The sequence below is a fragment of the Paramisgurnus dabryanus genome, chromosome 21, assembly GCF_030506205.2.
Source record: "Paramisgurnus dabryanus chromosome 21, PD_genome_1.1, whole genome shotgun sequence".
NCBI lineage: Eukaryota > Metazoa > Chordata > Actinopteri > Cypriniformes > Cobitidae > Paramisgurnus > Paramisgurnus dabryanus.
This window is the reverse complement of record NC_133357.1, coordinates 21,561,590-21,586,728: the sequence shown is the minus strand read 5'-3', so window position 1 is coordinate 21,586,728 and position 25,139 is coordinate 21,561,590. Positions and strand designations below refer to the sequence as shown.

At 41.1% G+C, this 25,139-nt stretch overlaps 1 protein-coding gene across 1 annotated transcript in view; it reads left to right on the top strand.

Annotated features, from left to right (window-relative positions):
• The window catches only part of cntn3a.2 (contactin 3a, tandem duplicate 2), a 134,710-nt gene that overhangs the window by 89,576 nt on the left and 19,995 nt on the right, over positions 1-25,139 (top strand). The window contains exons 13-16 of the mRNA XM_065286248.2: positions 2,388-2,557; positions 15,021-15,138; positions 18,058-18,216; positions 18,568-18,717. Coding sequence (XP_065142320.1) covers positions 2,388-2,557; positions 15,021-15,138; positions 18,058-18,216; positions 18,568-18,717 — 597 coding nt within the window. The remainder of the gene's footprint in view (positions 1-2,387; positions 2,558-15,020; positions 15,139-18,057; positions 18,217-18,567; positions 18,718-25,139) is intronic.

Genomic DNA, 25,139 nt, shown 5'->3' with positions numbered 1-25,139 from the left:
CCGAAACCATGTTCCAGTGAACATTTGGAAACTGCAGTGCAAACTTGTGGGGTTGTAACCGATCTCGAGCTGTGGTTAGAAGCATAGTTCTGTGTTAGTATGAGATGCAGATGTACACAGATCACACTATTGAGTAAAATAAGCAATACATTTAATATACATCATTCCAAATATACATAAATTTGTCAAGAGAATTATTGTGTTAAGGTGCATTTTATAACTTTTAAAAGGATCTTTTAACAGAAATGCAATGTAATATACATAACTACATTATCAGTGGTGTATAAAGACCTTACATACTGAACTGTATTGTTTATATTATCTTAGTATGAGCCGTTTTTATCTACATACACCGTGGGTCCCCTTACATGGAAGACACCATCATGTTTCTACAGTAGCCCTAAACAGACAAACTTTTCTACAGAGCATGTTTCATCCCTATTTTGTCTCAGATGGCATATTTGTCATGTGGCAGCTACCGTAGCTTCTCTTTGCGTTTCGAAATTGAGGTAGGTTGCAGTTCGCAATCTCACCACTAGTAACTTAAAACCCACACTGGACCTTTAATATGATGGTTTTGATGAGTGCACATATGCGTACGCTCTCTAGTATGTCGGGGGCACCCTGTAGTGATGGTAAATAGAAATACGATTGTTCAATATAAAGAGAAACAAAATGTGTTTATACATTCACTATAAATACAAAAGACATCATACGGTACAAAATAGGCTATTTTAGCCAAAAACAATGCAAATGGGTTTTTTTTTGCGTCATTTGAAAATGCAATGGCAGCGGGAATGAATATCATTATTTGAACATTATTTATAGTTATACCACGGGTCTCTTGAATGCTGTATTCTGATTGGCTGAGAAATGTTCCGTGGGTATGCATTAATTTCTGATAACCGCACACCTAACTTGTCAAATGTCTTAAAAATAGGCACCAGAGCAATGTGTGTGGTAACCATGGTATAAGAGGAATAATTGACTCCGGTCCTTTGAATTATTTGAAAATAATGCATACCCGCGGTGTAACGGCACTCCACTTCGCATTGCACCTTGGGTGTGCATTATTTTCTTATAATTCAATGGCCCATCATCAATTATTCCTTACTTAATAAACTTTGTGTCTTTAGAAACTATTCAGGTTCATTGAAAATAATCAGATCGTTCTTGAGTTGAACATCGCTATTGCGTTTTGAGCATGCAGCGCATTTACTCACGACGGCTAATGATATTAATGATAAGATTAAAATTACATTTAAAGTAGCCTAGTCCTTTTCACAATGCATTCCTCACAAAAATCAATCTTAGCTCAATGACTGGACAAACGAAAGACATTTTATTAAAAGTAAATGAGATCAATGCAAAATCTAAATCTCTTCACGTACCCCCTGGAAACTCTTCACGTACCCCCTGGGCTACGCATACCCCCAGTTGGAAATCACTGAATTAGATCTCGAACTGATTAATTGTTTGACATTTTACTCCAACATGCATATGATGTCATTAACTATGTTGTTAACCCAACGTGGTTGGAATGACGGATGTGCAGCAAAGTTACTATGTTTTTAGGAAATAGTTGTGAAAAGCTTGTTAGTTTCTTCAGCGATACATCGTAGTGTGGTGTTTAAGTAGAGAGTTATGTCATTGTACTGGAAATGCAACCTAGATCGACTTTGGACTAGGGCATGTCCACTGAAACAACAAAGTTAAAAAGAGTTTAACAGTGTAATTGAGTGCAAAAAAGTGTAGACAGCATAGCTTACGTGACCTTATGTAATACTGTAGTCAAGCGTTGGCAAGTCAGAAAAGTTAATGTAGCTTGGAGCGATTTCCCTTCTAATATATGATTTGTATCTACCCACATATAATGATAAAATAAAAAAATGTGTCAGAAATTATTGGCATTCTAAACAAATTTGATTCATGCATTGATTCTTGTAAATGTTGTTAGTGGTACTGTATGGTGGTTTATTATGAAGTGCTGCAATTTATATACAAAAAATTCTAGAATGTTATTTTTTATCACCAGGAAAACTGATTCCTTGTCAGTACGGAGCAAAAAGCTACTTTCCAAAAGCTCTTGCCAGTTATGCCGCCAACCAATAACATTAGAAAAAGCAGCAGTATAGGACCAATAATAATAAAAAACCATGTCAGGCTTATGGGTCAGAGATGATGATGAAAAACTAATTTATAATGCTTTTAATGTTTTCTTTTGCTGAAACAGCTACAAGGAAGAAAAATCTCCCTTAAGACCTTATGTCTTCCAATTAGATGTAATGAATGCATGAAAATCAATCAAAAGATCTGCATGTGTTTTATTTTTCATGTAAAAACGTCATGACAGGTCACTGATTAAAAATGCATATCATTTTGAACAGATCCCACTCAGATCACCCAGGGTCCAGTGGACATGGAGATCATTGTGGGGGAGAGCATCGTCCTGCCCTGTCAGATCTCATGTGACCCTGCTCTGGATGTTTCTTTCTCCTGGGCCTTTAATGGGCAGCTGCTTAACACACTCGACCAACATTATGAGCATGTGGGTGGGGTAAGTCATTAGTTGTTATTTTTTAAATATTATATCTATCTGTATTATACATTTAATGCTATATAAATATTAACAACAAATTATTTTTGTTTATGGAAATCATTATGGTTTGGGTCCCAAACTCACATTTTACCCCAAGAGACCTGTAATGCATTCAAGCCATCCATTTTATTAGTGCGTGTGTTTACTGGAATCAAACCCATAACCTTTGTGCTGCTAACGCAATGAGCAACTGATTATGTTTTTAAACTGCATATCGTGAATTTTGCATGTTCATTTTTGATAATTTTTCCGTATTTTGTACCACATTGATGGAAAGTGGCCACTGTATAATGCCTCTCTTATTATATTGTAAGCCTGACCCACATTTAAAAGCTTGAAGACTGGGCATGGATCAATTCATTCCTCCTTTTTGAGGTTTTTAGCTGTTGTTTCCATTGCTTAACAGCCCTGCACATTTACTTTGAGCCTCTTTAGCTCCTTTTCACAGAGTAAAAAATCAATACACCGCAACTTCTACCTTCAACCATCTAAAGTGTGATGTCCTCATGTGACTTTCGAATGGTCAGATCTCACATCACAAGTCACATTTCTCTGGAAAGTAATGGTGCTTTCTAAAAACGGTAATGACTTTTGAGACGGCGAGAATGCCCTAATGAGGACTGACTGGTCAATATTGGATGTGCAATATTTAACGGAGCAGTCCTGAAATGGTTTCATTAATCACAATCCACAAACCCTTCGAAACGATCATTTCTCGTTCAAATCCTAGTAATGCATTTTAGGAAATGAAATGGGGGGATTGGTTGTGAGTCTGTTTGCTGCACTGTGATAGCAAAATCATTTAAGACTACTAGATTGATGAAATAAATGTTTGAGAATGTTTTGAACACATGCACAACACCCACAGCCTTCTTTTAAGCCTTTGATTGTTTTAAGTAATTACATTCCAGTTCTCTTGAACTCTCTGATGTCGCCTGTCATTTTGGATTACGGCCCTGAAGTTCATAGCATGGATTAACTCATTTTCATAATGTAGCTCAATTTGTAGCCTTACATCCGAACTGCTGAAATAGCAGATTTACCTATTGTTTGCTAACCACAGTGTCACCCTCCGATAAGAACACACATCTTATCTCGTCGTCATTTAATTGATTTGAAATCTAAGCACTTTTTATTAAATTAGTGTGGCTTTCCATGCCAAATGCTTCAGTAAAGCTGTGACCAGTCCTGAGTATAGACACAATTAACATCCAAATTAATCTGTGTACAGTACATTCAACAAACGACAGCAATAAAATCTTTTAAAGGGGTCATATTATAGGGCTAAAAAGCACATTACTTTGTGGATTTGGTGTAATACAATGTGTTCGTGTGGTTTATGGTTAAAAAAAATCATTATTTTCCACATACCATACATTTTTTTTGCACCTCTAAGTCCCGCCCATCTGAAACAGCTCGTTTAGTACAAAGCTCATTGTTGTGAGAAAGCGCAGTGTCAACGGGTGTGAACTGATTGGCCAGCTATCCAGTGCATTGTGATTGGCCGAAAACCTCAGTAACGTAATCGGATATATGACGCTTCTTGCCAAGTTTTGGAAGATGAGCTCCCAAAACAATAGTGAAAGCCACAAGATACTATCGTATTTACTACTACCTTATCAACACGAGCCTGAATCTGACCCAGAAAACACGGATGGCTAAGCTAATAGATCAACTTTACCAGCGCGATGTGAGCAGAACGTAACAGATGGTAAGGTAAGGATACTAAAACATAAACCATGTTTGCATTTGTGAACGTAGAAACAACAAACAAGCACTAATCTGCAGCTCTCAAATCTCGCGTTTGGATCATCATTAGGAAATGCATTAAAACACAGGCGCGTCTCTGCTCAAAACTCGTCTTTGAATCGTCAGTGAGGAAATTAATTAAATATGAAAACATCGGCTACCTACAGGATGTCAGTGTAGTTGCAAAGTTACAATTGCTCCACTGTTTAGACAAAGCCTTTGTGTACATCCAGCGGTTGTACTCCGCGATGTTTAGAAAGTAATCCTCCTTAAAATGTGCAGCACACAATTGAACATTTGGGCTGTACTGTTCTGAAACAGTGTTGTAAATAAAACCTAACCACTGGTTTCTTAATGTTTACTCTGTTGGAATGCCAACCAAAGTAGTTTTGCAACGAAACACAGCGTCTGCTCGACATGGCGGAAAAAACAATACTACAGCGTGATTGAAAGTTACACCTTCTATCTTTGCGTATATATGAGGGCGGTGTTATGAAAATTTTCAAACCAGTATGACGTCAAACTGGATGGGCGTGTTAAACGAGCCGTTTTAGGTGGGCGTGGATGAGGCTTCACGTTTAAAAAGAATATCTCTTTGGATTTGAAACTTTAATTTTTGCAACTTTACAGATCTTTTATGTGCACAGACATCATTTAACACTCTAAAAACAAAGGAAAACATGCAATCTGACAATTGGACCATTTAAGAATTACAGACCGACATTTATATTAAATGTACACTGTAAAATATTTTAACCCACCAAATTGAAAACATAAGTTTAATTGATGCATTTTATATTTTAAAGAAATATACTATAGTATAAAACAAAGTGATATGTTGCAACTTTGAAAAAAATTGTAGATTTTTTTGTTTATAGTGTAGATACAGTTATTGAGCCGTCCTCTCCAAAAATTACTTGATTTTGTGCAAGCAACTTATTACAACTAATAACAACAAAGTTAAGAATATTTGTAGCTGTCCAGATTGCTTCTTTTTTCCAATTAAACACTTTAGCTCTCGACGCAGACTAATTCGGGGGTTGAATGACGTCAGTTTTTTTACGCTGCTAACAATATCTATATAGCCTACGGTCTACAAACATTAATAATATTAACATAACTATACATCGTTTAAAAGGTCTACAGGGTTTAGCATCAATGTATGGTCTCTGTTTTGAGATACAGATGCTCTAGCATCATAAATGTAGTATTTTGTGACATAAGTCCATATGAGAACATGCAAAATATAAACGGGACTTCTTACCTTTGTGTTGATATGATGATTGCGAATCCAATGCAGTCTGTTTCAGATGTGTGAATAACTCATGAAAACCGTCTAAAAATACATCTAATGATCATTTTTGTCCACAAATGCGTAGAATCTGTGAAATATAGATATATTGTCTGTTGTTTACATCATATTTCGCATGAACATCTTGTAATAGAATATAATATACAATCTGAGGACTATTTACGTCGTAACACTGTATATGAGATTACACTTTAGGTTCCGGTAAACACATACACACATTAAAAAATGTTTGTAAAAGTAGGCGGGAGTATAATACATAATATCCAAACAGCGCTGTCAAAAATCGTGACGTCATGTGACTCGCTCGTTTCTCTAATGCCTTCATGGAAAATATTGATAGACAGAACTTGTAGGCAGTTAGATAACGAATCCAACGTTCTTTGTGTGACGTTTTATTTCCTGGTGTGGAAACGTCTAGGTTACGGATGTAACCCTCGTTCCCTGAAGGAGGGAACGGAGACGTCACGTCGTGACCGACGAATTGGGAACTCGCTTAGAGAGACCAATCTGCTTCGTTTACTACAAAAACGCCAATGAACTTGGCATTGAGATATTTGCATAATGCTGGCGCCGCCCCGCCAGGTGCCTTTATAAGCAGCAGGTGCAAATAGGGAAATTAGCTTCTTTTCGCTGAGAAAGCCGGGAGAAAGTGACCGGTCGATAAACAGCAGGGAGCAGCCCTGTGGCGACGGGACGTGACGTCTCCGTTCCCTCCTTCAGGGAACGAGGGTTACATCCGTAACCTAGACGTTCCCTTTCAGTCGGTCACTACGACGTCACGTCGTGACCGACGAATTGGGAATCCCTACCAAAACGCCACTGAGGGCTGACCTCTTCCAGTGTCTGCGTAAAGCCCTCCGGTTCCACTTAAGGAGGAGGAGATAGGTTTTAGGGCAGAAGGCCGGGCACTAGATGTTCCTTTAACCCCACAGAAGTGCCAGCGACTGGGAAGCGCCCTACCTGAGCGAGATAGGAACGCTGCGGAAGCCACCACCCGTCTTAAGGGCTAATGGTGGGCGAAAGTCAACCGTAGTTGAGGAATAAAGACAGCCGTGGCTGTGTAAGCAAAGCAGTGCTCTGCTAAGGGAAACGTGGGCTGGTAGGATTAACCCCACGGAAAAATACTCACAAAGGAACCCGGTGGGACACAATGTGGAGCCCGAGCCAGACACGTAGGTTCGCGAGGATACAGCTAGTGAAAGGCTGACAGCCAATGCTCCGCAACAAAGGCTGCCAAGGCAGCGGAGGAAGAACAATTCAAACCATTACGTATTTTTGTTCTGAAGGCCTTCCATACTGACACAGTTCTGAAGCATCAGTTGGAGGCTGCAAGCCGACCTGCGAGACTGTTCTCCGTGCTCCCCCTGGTGAGGAAAGAACACGAGAGGATACAGGCTCGATACGAACACTGTAAAATCTAGTGAACGTATTAGGTGTCGCCCAACCAGCAGCTCTACAGATGTCTGTTAGCGAGGAACCACGAGCTAAAGCCCAAGATGAGGCAACACTCCGTGTGGAGTGCGCTCTCAAATTAAAGGGGCAAGGAATACCCTGAAGATTATAAGCCAGGGCGATAGTATCAACTATCCAATGAGACATCCTCTGCTTAGTGACAGCTTTCCCTTTCTGCTGGCCACCATAACAAACAAAGAGCTGGTCTGAGGTCCTGAGGCATTGCGTGCGATCCACGTAGAGTCGCAGTGCGCGTACAGGGCACAACAAAGCCATGGTTGGGTCTGCGTCCTCCGGGGGCAGCGCTTGCAAGCTCACCACCTTATCTCTGAAGGGAGTGGTGGGAACTTTGGGCACGTAGCCTAGTCTGGGTCTCAGTGAGACAGCAGGACCAAACTAAAAGCACGAATCGTCAACAGAGAATGCATGTAAATCCCCTATTCTCTTCATGGAGGCCAATGCTATCAGGGTCAGAGTTTTCATTGATAAAAACCTCAGACTCGTAGACTGCAAAGGCTCAAAAGGGAGACCTGAAGGCTTCAGCACCATGGACAGGTCTCAGGAGGAAAGAGGGAGGGCGCGAGGGGTTTAGCCTGCGAGCGCCTCTTAAATGTAATAATTAAATCATGCTGGCCAACTGATCTGCCGTTGATAAGAGAGTGATGAGCAGAAATAGCGGCGATATCAACTTTAATGGCGGAGGGACAGCCTACCATCTAACCTATGTTAAAGATATAAAAGCACAATGTTAATGGGCATTCTCTGGGGTCCTCGCGTTGCGAAGAGCACCGGGTGACGAGAAGGTTTCTTTAAGCGCGTAAGCCCGTCTTGTGGACGGTGCTCGAACCGCGTCGATGGTGTTAGATACCGCTTGCGATAAATCACCTAAACCTTGCGCGCGCTCAACGACCATACATGGAAATCCCACAGGTCGGGGCGCGGGTGCCATAATGTGCCCCTTCCTTGAGAAAGAAAGTCTTTCCTCAGGGGAAATCGTCAGGGAGGGGCTGTCGCGAGGAGCATTAACTCTGAAAACCAATTCCTGGTAGTCCAGTACGGGGCGACTAATAAAAGGCTCTCCTCGTCCTGCCTGACTTTGCACAGTGTCTGCGCAACAAAGCTCACAGGAAGGAATGCGTATTTACGCACCCCCCGCGGCCAGCTGTGTGCCAACGCATCCACGCCGAGGCTGCCCTCGGTTAGTGAATAAAATAGGCGACAGTGGGTATCGTCCGGCGACGCAAACAGATCTATCTACGCACAACCGAACTTCTTCCAAATTAGCTGGACCGTCTGGAGGTGGAGTCGCCATTCGCCGGGGGCGCAGCTCGGGAAGCGCGTCTGCCGCTGTATTGAGCGAACCCGGGATGTAAATGGCATGAAGGGACCTCAGATGCTTCTGACTCCAAAGGAGGAGATGACGAGCGAGATGCGACAGGTGACGAGAGCGCAAAACCGCCTTAACGGTAAATAACGCAACAGTCGCAATGTTATTGGTGTCGGCTAATACATCCTTCCCTCGCATCTCCATAGCGGAGCGTACAAGTCCCAGATATACAGCGCACCGCTCGCGGCAGTTGGGGTGCTATGCACACCCCTGAGACTGCAAGCCCGTCATACGTGGCTGATCATCCCGTGCTGAGGGCATTGCAATATACAGAATGCCAGGAGACCCCTCAGGGGCATATCTTCTATCGGAAATGCCGGGTCTACCACGGGGAAAAATTGAAATGACACGCAGGTGCAATGTTTACACGGTGTATGTCGGTGTGCCACGCTCTCCTCGAGACTCGATCGTAAGCCAACGCTGAAGCGGTCTCATATGAAGCAGCTCGGGCGGAGTCACAGCCGCAGCATGCTGTCATATGTCCAGGAGCTTCTGAAATTGTTTCAGAGGGACCGCGTACTTCCCTCGAATTAAACCGAGGCAAGTCAGAACTGACTGGTTGCGCGCTCTTGTTAAACACGCCAATTAGTCGATCGAGTCTTATTTCCATACTGAGAAAAAAGGATCCTCTGCACGGGGCAAAGCTGCTCTTTCCCAGTCGACCTGAAGACTTAAACGAGCGAGATGCCGAAGCATTAACTCTCTGTGTTCGCGCACGTCTGCCAAGAACGGGCTATTATAAGTCGACGTAGCTAAAAGCAGAATGCGAACAACGCTCTCTCTCTGACATTTTAAAGCCGTGACTATGGAGACACGGAGAGAGAGAGACAGCTCGAATGGTGCACTTAGTATTAATATGCCCACCCCCCGACGCAGAGCGAAAAAACGGTCTAAAGCGAGGGGAGATGGACACATAAAGTACACGTCTTACAGGTCTAAGGCTGCAAACCGATCTGAATATTGAAATACGAGCCTCGGCGTTATCATCCAAAAAGAACACCTTCGTAGAGCCGGTGCGTAAATCAAATCGATCGTAACCCGCCGCGTATTTTGGGTACTATGAGATACAGGCTGGAAAAACCCTATCATCATCATCTCGGTAAGAGGGACCGGCTCGAACATCCTTCGCCAACAGGATATCGACTTTTGCACGCAGTACATGTGCATCGGACGCTTTCACCACAGTGAAACGAAAGCCCGAATTTTGGGGAGTGCCGGATTCGTAACCGAGGCGGATCGTGCGTGAAACCCAACGAAACGGGCTGGGAACTGAAGCCAAGCACCCAGGCACCGTACGAGGAGAAATAACAACACTACCGAAGTACCCGCGGTGGGGCAGCGAAGCGAGACAGGTGGGACTGCCGGTGCGTCTGCTGTGACAGCATAAACATCTACAGTATGTGTGTGTGACACTGACCTGAGCCCGCTGAGGGTAACGGTCGTCTGGTCTCCTCTACGGAGAACGCAGACTCCGATGAGGGTGCTGGTGGTCCGGTCTCCTCAGCGGAGCGCTCGGACTCCTCAGGTCACCCGCTGGCGATAGAGGAGAGGTAGGGGAGCTGGTGTGAACCCGCTCACGGCTCTCTCGATCCTCCGGAGACCTAGAGAGGGAAGAGGAATGCACTCTTATGTGTGGTTAAGTGGGTACCGGCCGAACAGCCGGTGGAACATATGCAAACCAAGGATTTTCCACCCGACCCTCTATCGGGGGAAGGAGCTCCAACTCCTGAAGAGTGATCCTCTGCCAATCCGGGTCGCCCTTCACTGGCCACTTAAACTCCCGAATTTCACGGGAAGCGGCTAAGCGGGCGGGGCGAGCTGCTGACGACCGGTTCCCCTGTGCTTCCGAGATGGGGTCCGAGGAGGGGAACGGAGGTGGTCGCCGCAGGACGCTGACGGCGAGAGGCAGACTGAGGAGCTGGCGTGGTGGACCAAGGGCAGCTCTCTTCCGCCGGGGCATGACCTAGAAGATCGCCTCAGTCTGCGCAGCGGAGCTGTACGACTCCCCTGGCTCGCCGAAGAGGCCGGTCTGTGAGACAGAAGCATTCAAGTTGTTCTCGTCTGCGTCCGTCATGTCAGCCAGACACAGCCAAAGGTGGCGATCTTGAACCACTGTGGTGGACATCGCACGACTGAAGGTCGCGGCCTCCCTCGTAAATCCTTTGTGAGCCTGCAGCAACGTTATTGCGTGCAGGGCCGAAGCCGCCTCTCCGGCATGCCTGATGGGCAGCGTCCGTAACCGGACGACTGTCTACAAACACGGGAGGAAAGGGTTGGGTGGTCCCTCCAGGAACGCATCCCGCTCCACTGAAGGGGTCCCCGCCCTTAGCGGCTCCGTTGGTGAGGGAGGTGAGGGGTGAAGCTGAACGGCCGGACGGCCGCAAATCACGTCAGCTCTTCGTGCCGCGGGAAAGAAAGGCACAGGAGGAGAGGACCGAGAGGCCCGAGCAGCTCCGAAGTACCAATCATGTGGGCGGGACGGTTCGGGCGGAGAGGGGTTAACCTTTCCAACTCTACCGTCTCCGCCGCTCGCGGGCACGGCCGCCATCTCCGGAACGACTCTGCCTCGGAGGAAAAATGGACACCCCTCTGATGCTGCAGAAGTGACGGGACCAGAAGGAGGTCCAATGGATTCGGCAGACATCGTAGAACACGACTCTGCAGTCTCCACCGGAGCCTCAACCGGCTGAGGATGAGAAGGCCGGTAGGTGGAGGACGCATCCTCCGTCCTACTCAGCGTAGTGACGCGAAGGGCGCCCTGCGAGCGCTTGACAGCCGCACCATGGCGGCGTCAGCACTGCAAAGGCGCGGACAGCGTTCCCGTAGAAACGACAGTCGTCTCCGCAATCCAAGAGGGTTATGCTCTCACAGAGAGAACAGAAACTCTCCACGAACGCAGCCCCGGAGTGCTCGATGCCTGAGCACGAAGACAGCGCTCGTGACCGTCACTGGAACCCTTATACTTCTCGCATCCAAGATCGCACGGGCGAAAAGCTATCCTGAAAAGGACGCTGATCTCCGCATATACGAGAGAGTGGCTGCCTTTAAAAAGACACAGAGCTCTCACGTATCACTCTTTTAGGGAAATCACTCTTTAGGTGCTCAGCTGATGATGCGCACAGGGAAGGCAACGCACACACTAAACTCAAAACAAAAAAGATGCAGAGCCGTGGAATACTGCGAGCGTCCGCTGTGTTAGTACTGCTTGTCAATCAACTTCAGCAACCGTTCCCAGAAGAGCAGAGAGTAGCTTCTCAGTAGCAGATAAAGCCGGCTTTCGAAGCGAAAAAGCTAATTTCCCTATTTGCATCTGCTGCTTATAAAGGCACCTGGCGGGGCGGCGCCAGCATTATGCAAATATCTCAATGCCAAGTTCATTGGCGTTTTTGTAGTAAACGAAGCAGATTGGTCTCTCTAAGCGAGTTCCCAATTCGTCGGTCACGACGTGACGTCGTAGTGACCGACTGAAAGGGAACTGCATTTTATACTCTTACATAGGGATAAATAATAATAAGAACGAACGTGTATGCATGTAAACAAAAGACTTTTATTTTGGGGCTGACTGGCACTTAGAAAAGGCACTAGTCTTACAAAAACCCTTCCAAGAACCTCATTTGTGGGCCTATTGACCTGAAACATGAAACATAACTTTTTTAGACTTTTGGCTTTGGCATTATTGGATTTTTAGGTTTCACACTCATTTTTATCATTAAGTTTTTTAGTAATAAAAAAGATGTTATGCAAAAAAAGTTTTATTCCAGTGTACTTCTGCCACTCTAACATTTTTCATTTTTAACTTAAAATAATTTTGAAACCTGGAAAATGAAGCTCAAAATGTCTTCTTCCTAATGATACCATAGTTATGCTTATACTCTAAATGGTTTAGTAAAAACAACCATTTTAGTGAAAGTAGGTCTTTTCATTGTTTGGGCCAGAGTGAGGGTGCTTTTCAAGAGGTTTAATGTTTTGGCTTGATTAAAATGTTTTAAGAGATTGTCTTGAAGAACCATTAGAGCAACCCAAACTTCAGTAGTAGGCAAATATGTAAAAATACATTTTCCTATGTTATCAGCAGTGATGGGAATAATGGCTTTATAAATAAACGGCGTTACTAACAGTGTTATTTTTTCAGTAACGAGTAATCAAATCAATTACTGTTTCCCCCATTATAGCGCTGTTATCGTTACTGACATAACAATGCTGTGCGTGACTAAAATTGATCTCATTGAAGTGATTTTTACCCATGTAAGGCTCGCTCTCTCAGCAAGACACTGTTTTTCTCTTGTGTGTGTGTTGGGAGAAACATAACTGATGATGACTGGTGTGTGTGTGTTAGAGGAGGTGGGACAACCACATAGCTGATGATGATTGGCTTAATCTCCATCGTTAGCCAACCAGAGGCAGAGTTCACACACAAGCACACACGCAGTGTAAAAAAAAGTCTAAGCAGGGTTGCCAACTTGGTCACTTAGTCGCTAGATTTAGCAACTTTCTATCACTTAAGCAACTTTATTTCAAAAAGGGACTAGGACAAATCTAGCTATCTTTTCTGGCGTGGTTGGAGACTTTCGTAGAATGACATAAAAACACGCGTCGTTCTCTCTTCTCAACGAGAAGCGGGTGCTGCTGCTGTGCCCCATCTCAAAGCACTGACAGGCAGCCCGGTCTTCGATGGCAAATACTACGAGCTCAAAGGTAGTGGTCGCGAACACAAATGATAAAAGCACTACTTTTCCATTGTTGAGGTGAAAGGCAAGAATGTTTGTGTAATGTGCAACTTATGCCCAGGAAGAAAATGTCTTTCCACGTCTGTGGCAAGTAATTCTGATCTAATAAAGCACCTCACATTGTTACATGCTGCCACAAAATTTGTGATTTCTCTTTAGTATCCATTTTAGTCATTTAACATATTTAATATTTGGGGCATCCAAGTTATTTCGAAATATGGGATTTTTTTAAAGTAACGCAATAATTATTTTCCCTGGTAATTAGTTAGTTTTATAATATTGCAACACAGTTACTAACTCAGTTACTATTTGTGAGAAGTAATTAGTACCGTAGCTGATGCGCACCTCTCTAAAAATGAAATGCCGGTTTCACACCGCATGTGCGATATTTAACTCTTTCCCCACCATTGACGAGTTAACTTGTCAATTAAGAGAAAACGCTTTCCTGCCAATGACGAGTTTTCCAACAATCCGTATTTCCGCTATTATCCACCAGGATAAACCTGGAAGTAGTCCCCTAGGGCAAACAGTTCAAACTCTGTGTATGTTTTGAGGATCGCTCTAAATCAGATCTTTTTTTTTTAAATCCTTTACAAAAATGCAATTATGTCAGCTTTTTGCTCAAAATTATTTTTGAAGAAACCTTTCCATATTTGAAAGGTGATAAAAGAGAACAAATGTAGGTAGGATGAAACTTTGTTTTTTTAAAAGGCAAAGGGTCTGTACTTTCATTTGATACATTCTTTCTTTTTTTCTTTATTTATTCTTTACGCCATTCCAGCATCTATGGCTATATTCATGCGGAGAACCGGTTAATTCATACACAAGTTGATTCAGACAAGTTTATTCATACACAGGTTGGGGTCAATTTGGTATATTCAATTCACCTAACTTGCATGTTTTTGGCCTGAGTACCTGGTTAAAAATCATAAAAAATGCTGGCGCTGGCTGGCAACTATTTTTTAAAATGCTGGTGGGGAAAGAGTTAACAACTCAAGCTGCAATAAAAGTCACTGTCTATTATTTACATCCATCACTGCTGATGCTTTTCCAACAACATACACAACAAGCTGCTGCTTCTTCGGCTTTTGCATTGATACTGTGGGTTACATCAATGACGCAAAAAAAAATTTGCACAGCCATATAGGCTGTACCGTACATATGATTCAAGAATAAATTAGCCTAAAATTATATTTATTTTTTTCACAGTCTTAATACATTTTCTTGCATAACTTTATAATTAGAGGTGTTATTATATTATGATAATATGTGAGTATGATAATATCTTTAATAACTTGCCTTTTTATACTACTGCTTCTGCTCCACTTTCAAAGTTCCTCATCTTAATGCAAAACATTCTTCCTCCTTTATTAGATTAATTGCAGTATTTAGATTTTGTTTCCATCACATCCCCGCTTCGGTATCATAGGGTGTCGGCACACCAAATCCAATCCCTCTACCTCTTTAATGTAATTAAGCTCTATTTAGCCAATTAGTCAGTAGGTTTGTAAGCTACTGTAGATTCTGTGCAGTGCTAAAGAAGCCTAAGGGTTGGCCGGAGGGAATGTTTATCCATGACGGACGTTTCAAACAGGCTTTGCCAAAAGTCGCCCATTAGCTGTGGAGTTCAGCCACATCTTTATTCACTAAACCCAGTGGGATGTCCACGCTTACTGTGTCACTTGATGTGGAGCATTACAAACAACTCGCATTTCTTAGTGGCGCTTTCAAGTCCTCTTTGATAAGGCGGATGGTAATGTGCATTTCTGTGTGTGTGTGTGTTTATATCTGTAGAGCACATCTGGAGATCTGATGATACGAAATATACAACTAAAACATGCTGGAAAATATGTCTGCGTGGTCGACACAGATGTTGAGAGTTTGTCGGTTGCAGCCATTTTAATTGTGAAAGGTAAGTGCCCATTTGATGAAATGTATTAGTAGAATTTGGATGGAAAACTAAGTATAAAGTCAGTTGTGTTTGAAATGATATGAGGATGCATACATGACACTTCAGTATGGGGAACACATATTCACCATCTTAGGAAAAGTGATTCAAGAGTTTAAAGGGTCCTATTATATATATTTTGGTAAAGATATGTACCTATGTGGTACCAATATGTACCCCTAATGGTCCTTTCCATTGCACAGTACCCCACAGGTTGGGTCGGATCAGCTCACTTTTTTCCCCACTGGGTACAGTGTACAAGGGAGACATAAAGTCAAGGGAGATTATTAATCAGAATACTTACCAAAATGTCCTCCTATTCACGCTCGCCGTCTCTGCAAGATTCGGTGGGTGATTCAGATTTCTCGTGGCACGTTTATTAGAAGACTTACAATTGTCAGACAGGTTGCTCACGTGACATCTACGTCATTGAGCTCAGTTTGAGTCTGCGCAGTACGCTCGACCCCCAGGAAGTGCGTGCTTCTAATTGACTTCACTTGTCTCCGTTGAATTCAATGGGGTCGCTGTGTCCATTTCTTTTACTGTCTATGAATTTCACATATAAAACAGAAACTTGCTGATTTGTACTATATAAAATCAACACACCAGTACATATGCATAGATTATATTACCTGATATGAAGTGTGCACTGCAAACACGAGCATTATTTATGATCGTGTCCGTCCAGTCTGTACGCCGTATTGCATTCAGCCACAATTGTCTTCTTGATGTCTGTGAAGGAATGTCTGCCGGGATCCGGTAAAACTTTAGTTTTGAATCAAAAGTGCTGTTCCTTCTATTCTGGCAGCCAAAAACACAAGAAGACATTTTAAAGTCAAAACCTCAAACTTTTAGCGCACCTGCTATTAGTTCCTACTTATTTATTTTTTTATTATTGAAAACAGTGAAGAATACAAAGTACAAGGTCACAGTATTAACATTATATACATTATATAAATGTAATATCGGTACAAACTGTGACATAAACATTTAGAAAAGAAGCAAGTAACAATTTTTCTATTTTTGTTAATAGTTCAAAGAAAGAAACAAGGAAAAACAAATAGTTCCTACTTATATGTTTTGCTTCCAGCTAGAGCGGTGACATCACAGTGAAGTAGGTGATTAAAAAGTTTTTAAATTCTTTTAAATAATTTTTGCTGCCATTATACAGTATAAACAATTGACAATTTTGTGTACAGTGTTTATGTGTACATCATTGCTGTTACACAGGCATCTCTATCTCGTCAAAAATCGTGCAGTGTATCCCGGGCTTGCAGAGTATACATTTGCCTCAAGAAACTTAAAAATTAAAGGTGCAGTGTGTAAATTTTAGCGGCATCTAGTGGTGAGGTTGCGAATTTCAACAAATGGCTCAGCCCACTAGCCTGGTTAGCCAGACCTACATCAAGATGTAAGGTCTGGCAACTCTTCACACAAACGGCTCAATGCAAGGGGCGGGATATAAGGTTGTCCCTCAAAATGCCTCTGCACGCAATAGGATAGCGCTATGACGGATCAGAGCAACGAAGAAGGTGACGTAGTTACCGTAACCAGTCGGCAAAACTCCAAACACATCTTTCTTGCTTAAAAAGGACTTCAGTAGGGTTTATTTGCTCTTCTCTCAAAGAAAAACATAAGTCTAAGTCCTCCAGAGTCGCGGCCAAAGCCGCTTCAAAAGATAGCTGTTCGCCAGCAGCAGCAGCCATTCTCTGTTATCAAGTAGGAACCGTTGCAGCTCTGTCGTCATCATGTTAAGCCCGCCCCACAGACGCTACACACGATGTGATTGGCCTGACCAAATTTTGGTTTTTGGACCGGTTAAGTGTATTGTGAGTGCCTAGACTAAACCCTGGCAGCAAATATATTTTGCGGCGCTAGGGTGCGTCTAGATTTCTAGGCTATCAGCCCACTGCTCATCCCTCGTTTTTGAAATGCATAGAGAAGCTACAGAAGCCGCCACCGGAAAAACATGTCATTTCATAACAATCTTCATAACAATTCATTATAAAAAGGTCTTTATACACCCATGATAATTTAGTTTTGTATATTATACTGCATTTCAAGAGATCCTTCTAAAAATTACACACTGCACCTTTAATTCTTGTTAATATTCAGTATGGTAGTTGTTGTAGCTTTTATGGTGTAGGATTAAGGCATGTAAAATATGGTCATGCATTAATATGTGATTTATAAAAACTAATATACAGCCAAAGCTAATAGGCAACTTGTTAAAAAGTGAATGGGTCCCCATACTAAAGTGTTATACTATTTTTTTAATTCACAAAAAAAATCTATGCCAAATTTCATCATGTGCAAATATATAATGAATATATAGATATATTGAACCGACCTAAGTTATAACTACATCAATCCTTTATACATGTTCCCTTTAGGTTAAACAGAGGAACATGTGAAAGCTGTTTATCAAATGTGTTTTAAAGAGATCAATACCTTTTAACTGAAATTAGATTGACATGCTTCGAGTTCTTCTTTATAATGTTATAAAAACCCTGTCAGACTTTTAAACATGATAAAACCTGCTTCAGTTTTTATATTTTCCCCCAGCAGGATTTAAATGCGTACAGAAGTTTAAAGCACAAAGACATGTCTAGCATTTCTCTGCACGTTGTAATTGGTTCTTTGCAATCTGTCGTGCTTTAGCTGTTAAGAAAACAGTCCCATACAAATAAACCTTTGGATATCCAGCTTTACTACGATTCGCCTTTCTAAATCTGTAATACCAGCTTTTTGAGATCGGCCTTATACCACACAGCTCAGGTCGGCCAAAAAGATTCCTTGCAGGGAGGTGAACAAGGTTACCCGTCATTGAAGCTAACTTCATTTCTAATTGCTAACTCGCTCTTAATTGCCTGATTGGATCAGGTCCCCCGGGAGCTCCGGATGGCATTACAGTGGAAGAGATCACGGACAGCACGGCTCAGCTTTCCTGGAGACCGGGCCAGGATAACGGCAGCCCCATCACGAGTTATATCATCCAGGCCAAGACGGCTTTCACTGTGGGCTGGCAGGCGGTGAACACGGGTAACAATACAGGATTAGCTAAAGCTAGTCAAGCGAAGCTTCAATTCAGCGAGAGACTGAAATTACCATAGTGGGTCTCATCTGCTTTTTTAAAAGAAGCTTATGCTTGCTTTAGAGTATATATAAGGAGCTGTAAGTGCTAACGCAGAATGACTTAATCTGGATCTGGCAATGTGAATTCATTGAAACAATATCCCACCTTGGAATAAGATGTGGAATTGAACAATTTTATATGTGTGTGACATACCAAGCTTACTATAAACATTGGCTCAGGATGAGGCTTCTGTTGTTGACTTTACTGTGTAAGCCAGGTCATTGTGGTTAAGCCGCAGCTTTTCTGTTTGCGCTCAGTCCCGGAGGTGATTGACGGGAATACCCTGACAGCAACAGTGGTGGATCTGAATGCATGGGTGGAGTACGAGTTCAGAGTCCTGGCCAGAAATAGCGTTGGTGTAGGCGAGCCAAGTCCAGCTTCTCTTAAGTCCAGGACTGAAGATGCAGGTGAGTCACCGATGCTTTAGTGTCACTTGACTAAAGTCTTGTCCATGCTGCAACTTTCCTGGCTGACGGCGTCCACTTAGGAGTCGCTAAAAACGATTGATTCATTTTGGCCGTTTATTTTGGGGGCCAGAAAACCCAGTTTTTTTAAACTACACCTTCATAGTCTCAGTGTAAACTACAAAAACATAAGACGGTTTCAGCAGTAACAACATAAACAAGCAGCTTTTGTGGAAAACATGTAACTTCTGGTAATCTCCGCTAAGAATAAAAAACAACAAACTGTATATTTATATAACAACCAAAATAAACCACATGTAGATTACCTAGGAAAATACGTTTCTCCTGGTACATATCAATGCATTTTTTGGTTGGAGTGTCTACTGGAGGTTCTTTTTTTCTCTGTTTTTGATGCGGTTTCATTCAAGGTTACAAAGCAGACAAAACTGAATGTTATTGGAGTACATTTTTTAGTTCATACTTGTGTGACTTTAGTGGATTCATCTGATGTCTTTACCATCAGCAGGGATGTGATTTTTCGGTACAAATACGGATTTCCGTATTTTCTGACCTCGGTGGGATGACATCTTAATCACGTAAATCTGATAAGTTTTATTTTTGTGATGTCAGGGGGTATGCGCGCGTTGTTTGTAGAGGCTCGCTGTTTGTAGATGCACACTTCACCGTCATTCAACACAAATGTCAGCCTGACATTAGGTTTGTTTGACAAAAACCGACAGGGAGGTAACGTCATAGTACCATGAGAGTGATTCGAGAAATCATTAGGAGTCTGATTCCGATTTGTTCATAATCGGTCCTCATTTATGTCCAAAAGACTCAATAATAATCTTTTACATTCAATCCTTTAATCTTTCATATTTAAAAGCTTTTTGTGCTGCTGCGCATCCATGTGTGTGATAAGCAAACCCGCGTTGATGTCCCGTTTATAGGTGCATATTACTAATGCACTCATTAAATAACAAAAAAACATTTTGCGCATCTACTTTGATGTCATCCGTCTTCTCTGCGTTATTAATCGTACACATGCTTGTTGAGGATACGCATATCGACTACACTGTTAACCCTGATATTGTCTTTACTTAAACAATCAAATAAACATCACTTAATATTTTCTGTTTTGAAGCCAAAGCTTAAAAAAGTTTAGTTGATTTAACTTTTAAGCTTATAAAATCCATTATACTAAAACATTCAAGTAGAATGAACTTAAAATTATTAGTTTATGTTGTGAGGAATACCCATAATCCTTTGTGCCTGAATACTTAGATTATTTTCTGCTTTTTCACAGAATAAAAACTGATAAGAACTTTCACTACTTAAATATTTGTTAATAAAATGTCATAAAGGTTTAAGCTCTTATATTATTGATGTTGTTTTGTTGTAAATTATAATTTTGTAAAGTCACCGTTCAGGTGATCAGTGTTTCCGTACATGAACCCTGTTCAGAACCCTTTATTGTATTTCTCTCCACAGTACTGACAATGCATGTCAAAAACACAGTTTTGTGTGTGTTTCTGTGGAGAATCACGTTTATTCAATGACTGACTTAAAATCAGTCATCAATTCTGTGTTATAATACCATTTATAACATCAAAAGCAATATAAAGTGATAAAAACTATAGTTATATGCAAGGGGTTTCCTCACAAATTTTTTGTAATGTCAACTAATCTGGGTTAAGAGTGCAGGAATATTGGAAGAAGTCTATTCAACTTGAAATTGTTGTTAGAACAGTTTATATGTTTAAGTAATCATTACTTAAAGTTTTTAGGGCAACAAGTTTGCTTCATTTTTTTAAGTATATTCAACTTATCCGGGCTTACAGTGTACGTTTTGGACGTAAAGTCATCAGTCGAGTATAAGACACAAAACTCTGTAATACCAATCACTAGAATTCTGATATCAATAAAACAACATATATACATAGACTCACATTGCAAAGTGAACAAATTTTCTTTTTTTTTTGGAATGGTTTAAAACAAATGATAGACATCCTCTTGTCACATCGGTTTCCTAGCCTACTATAAATACGTAAATATGCATAAACTGCAAAATATTGCATCAAATACAGTTAATACAAATTGATTAACTGATGCTGACAGATGGCTGGTCCTCCCAGTCAGAAGAGACAACATTTTTTTTTTTGTGGGAAAGCAGAAAAATCGTGCATGACACTAATTGCTCAAATAAGCATAATTCACAAATAATGTAATGTAGAAAGTTTATCAGTTACACGTGTTTGTAACAATTTTGTAAGCAATTTTAGACTTTTTCAGTGCCAAATATGCTAAAGTGAGCTGTTTTCTTTATTGTATGGTGTTGGGTTTCTTCCTTCTTTTTTGTCCTTGGCCAATCACATGTCTGATCAGAATTGATCGTGTTCGGCTGAAGTATGTCAAAAACTTATGTGGGGCTTTTCTATTGTGTGGTACAACGCAGTTCAGTAACACGCGGCTTGGCCCGGCTCGCTTAACTTTGACTCTGTTTGCTTTTCCATTAGAGCAATGGGTCACAACTCCAGTCCTTGGGTTTCCTTAATTAACACACTAACAAGCTGATGAACTAAATCAGGTGTTTTATATATGAAGAGCTCTTTTCCAAAACGCGATAAACGCCATTTTTAAAAAAAATGAGTTTGTCATGTCATTTGGCTGTGTACTGAACCTATTCACTGCTCCATGAATGTTTTATGTCAAATCATTACATTTCCTTGTTAAAATGTAGGTACAAGATGCCGTTCTTTTCCAAAACGCGATAAGCGCCGAGCCTATTTTTAGCCTAAACGCGATTTATCCTCTCGACCAATCAGAACTCGATGAGCGTTCGACGCAATCCAATGGCGGCGCTCTGAACAGATGTTTGTTTATGTTCATTCATTACTCAAAATGAGGATTAATGTCATGTTATGCACCCGGAGAAGGTACCCGTTTGCAAGGCGATCTTCATCAAAGTGTTTGGTATGTACAAATTAAGTTTCAGAACTGGCTCGTTTAATACCGTTTTGTACGTTTGCGATAAAGTTTTTTTCCTGTGAAGAAGCCTGCTAACGTAACATGAAAAGTACTGAATAGTTCGATAGCCTGCTGATAGACAGACTGGCGTTTGATACATTGACAAATGTCGTGCAAAAGTACAAAATGTGGGTAGTGAACAATGCAGGGACATCTGTAAAGTTTTGCTTTTTGGATTGGACATTATGAGCGCGTTGTTACATGGTATGTCATTGAGAGCAGATCGAGGGGAGCTCGCTGTGTGTGCGTGTGAGGTTAATACAACTGTGTGTAGACGAGAGAGAGAGAGAGAGAGAGAGAGAGAGAGAGAGAGAGAGAGAGAGAGGGAGGGAGAGAGAGAGAGAGAGAGAGAGAAAGAGAGAGAGAGATGTGAAATATATTAAGCAAAAGAGGTTCCTAACGCCCTGCTTAAGAGAAAACTGAAATGGTGGAGGGAGTAATAGCAAGTTAGTTATGTGTAATTCTGTTTATTTCATACTGGCTCCAATGTATATCACAATCTGAATAATTTACTTATTCATTTATAGTATGAAGAGTCCCTGAGTATATGTTGCATATTCTGTTATTTTTTTGTTTTGTTTTTAAAGAAAAAATATACATTTATGGAAAAAAATATATGGATTTATAGCGTTTTGAAAAAAAAATAAAATTAACTTTGAATTTATAATCAACAATATTGTTGTTTGATTTAATAATCATTATTCAACATGTTCAGATTGAGCAAAAAATCCATTATAACAGCATAAATTGAATATTCACAAAATGTGTGGGTCTAGGTAAAAAATGTACTTTTTCTGAAAACTATTGAAATGGATTTATAGCGTTTTGGAAAAGAGCTCTTCATATGGAGACATCTAAAATGTTCTGGGAGGGGGGCCGAGGACTGGAGTTGAAACCACTGGATTAGAGTTTAGTGCTGCTTCAGAATGGGTGGGATTATAGACTTATCATTACAGTTGCGCCGCCTCTACTGCCGTGACATCTTCATAAACGTAATACAAACAAATGATCAAAACACGGGAGCAATGGAGCATGCCGACATAATGGTGATTGTGATTTTTTGCAGGTGTTGTTCACCACTAAAAGGGAGTTTGAGAACTTGTACAACAAAGCACAGATAATGACATCACTTGGTTTGTGTGACTGTGCACAACGGTATGCAAATTTTGCATTTAGCAATGACGCTGGAGTGACGTTTTTGTTTCTGACTAATCATTGATCTGCAGTTTACACGTCATGTTTCGGTATAAGTACGGCTAGCTTGGATCCTCTACTGAGGTGGAACTGCTGCTGGCTTTTTTGAAAAACGCTGCACTTCCATTGGAAACAACTGAAAACATACAGTACGTTTGCTGCAGGTGTAAAAGATTTGGTGTCCACGCCCCCTAAGTTGCTTAGGCATGCACACGCATTTGCACACATATGACTTTAAAGAGCCACACAGATCCAAAATCGAAAAGTACCTGTATTGCAGTGTGTCATGTAGCTGTCCATCAATGGAAACAATGTGCAAAGTAGTTGAACCCAAAAGTGCACGATTAATAAAGTTATTGGCTTTTAAAGTAGGGAGTCGACTCTGAATTGCTGAAATGAGTCGTCATATGGATTGAATCTCCTGCCTGACTTTACCCACGTCACACTTTACAACACTTTGCATAATAATCTCCGCCTACAGCCTTGCCCGCTGGAGAAACTAAAACTTTGACCTCCCTACAGATACTTTAGCTAGTTAGTGTGTAAACATCATAGAAGACACTAGCTGTAAATGCAAGTTTGTGTTGTTTTCTCTACCAAAGGATGAAGATATGAGAAATCTGTGGTTAAAAATACTTTTTCAAGGAGGGATTTACTAAACGTTTGGCTGTGAAGAATCAGTGGTTAAAATTACTTTTTCTTGGACTAATGATGAATGATGTGTATTGATGTCGGTGTTTAAACTCTTAATATACTGTCAGAGAGTCACGTTAGCAAGCGGCTAACCCATGTGCACTAACTCAGTGTTTACATTTTTGCTATGGCCCAGTTAGCTTACATAAATGCTTAAATGAGTGTAAAAACGTTAGTTTCTGTCATCGTTTTTTATTGCTTGGATTAATTATGAATGTTGTGTATTGATGTCGATAATGTCTTCTCAGTTAATCATGTTAGCACTAGGTCAATACATCATGCACTATTGTTGTTCTGTGCCACTGATCTGTGGTCTGTGTGGAGACTGTGTCAGTTGACCAATCAGAGCATTGAAAGTTGGGGTTTAGGCAGACTGAGTTGTTGAACGGCTTCAAACGAATCGTTTGGGGATCTCTAATAATTGGGGTAATTTTAAATTTATATTTTGAGAAAATTACAGTGTTTTTTGACCTTGCATGCATTAAAAACTGTTGTCCGGGACTTATAAGCAGTGATATGATGCTTAAAATTGGCATCTTACTGGCTCTTTAACCCCTTAAAATTTCAGGGTACATTATTTGACAGAAAACTTCATCAAATACAACAACTCAAAAACAAAAAGCTAAACATTTCACATATCTTTGGAAAGCTTCTTGTGATTTGAATGATGTAAACCGTTTTAACACAGCAGGTACAATTTGTGTCCTTTTTAGGCATTTTTTAGCCTTTTTCAGGAATAATAGGGGTTTTAAATAAGTAACAAATGGCAAATATGGGTCAGCTTCGACCTCCGTCCAGATATTCAAAAGGGCACTACGCCCGCACTAGGGGTTCAATTAAATGAACAATTACACCGTGTAATAATACACGGTTTGTTCTTATTAGAAAAAATTTAAAACAGCAAGTATACTGTTTGTGGTAGAAGTGTTTGACAATAAATTAATGAAAACTGAACAAAGAATTAAACAAACATTACACGAATACTCAAATGCAACCAGAATAACGGGCCTAGTCATTGATGGCAAGTCTCTGAATAAAATCTAGTCACTCTCAGCAGTGTTATTATAATCACATCTATCAAAACACAACCCACTTTAAGGGCTCTATCATACACCCGGCGCAATGTTTGCACCCTGCGCAATTATCATTTTCACGTTTAGCGCCACGTTGTTTAAATAGCAAATGCATTTGCGCCCATTTTTGCGCCCATGGGCGTTCTGGTCTGAAAACGAGGTGTGTTCAGGCGCATTGTTGGCGCGTTGCTATTTTGAGGCAACTAAAATAGACTACGCCATTGACCAACAAAAACCTGCTCTAAAGTCAATGGCGCAATATAAAATATGTTTTTTTGTTATTTAATGAGTGCATTAGTAATATGCACCTATAAACGGGACATCAACGCGGGTTTGCTTATCACACACATGGATGCGCAGCAGCACAAAAAGCTTTTAAATATGAAAGATTAAAGGATTGAATGTAAAAGATTATTATTGAGTCTTTTGGACATAAAT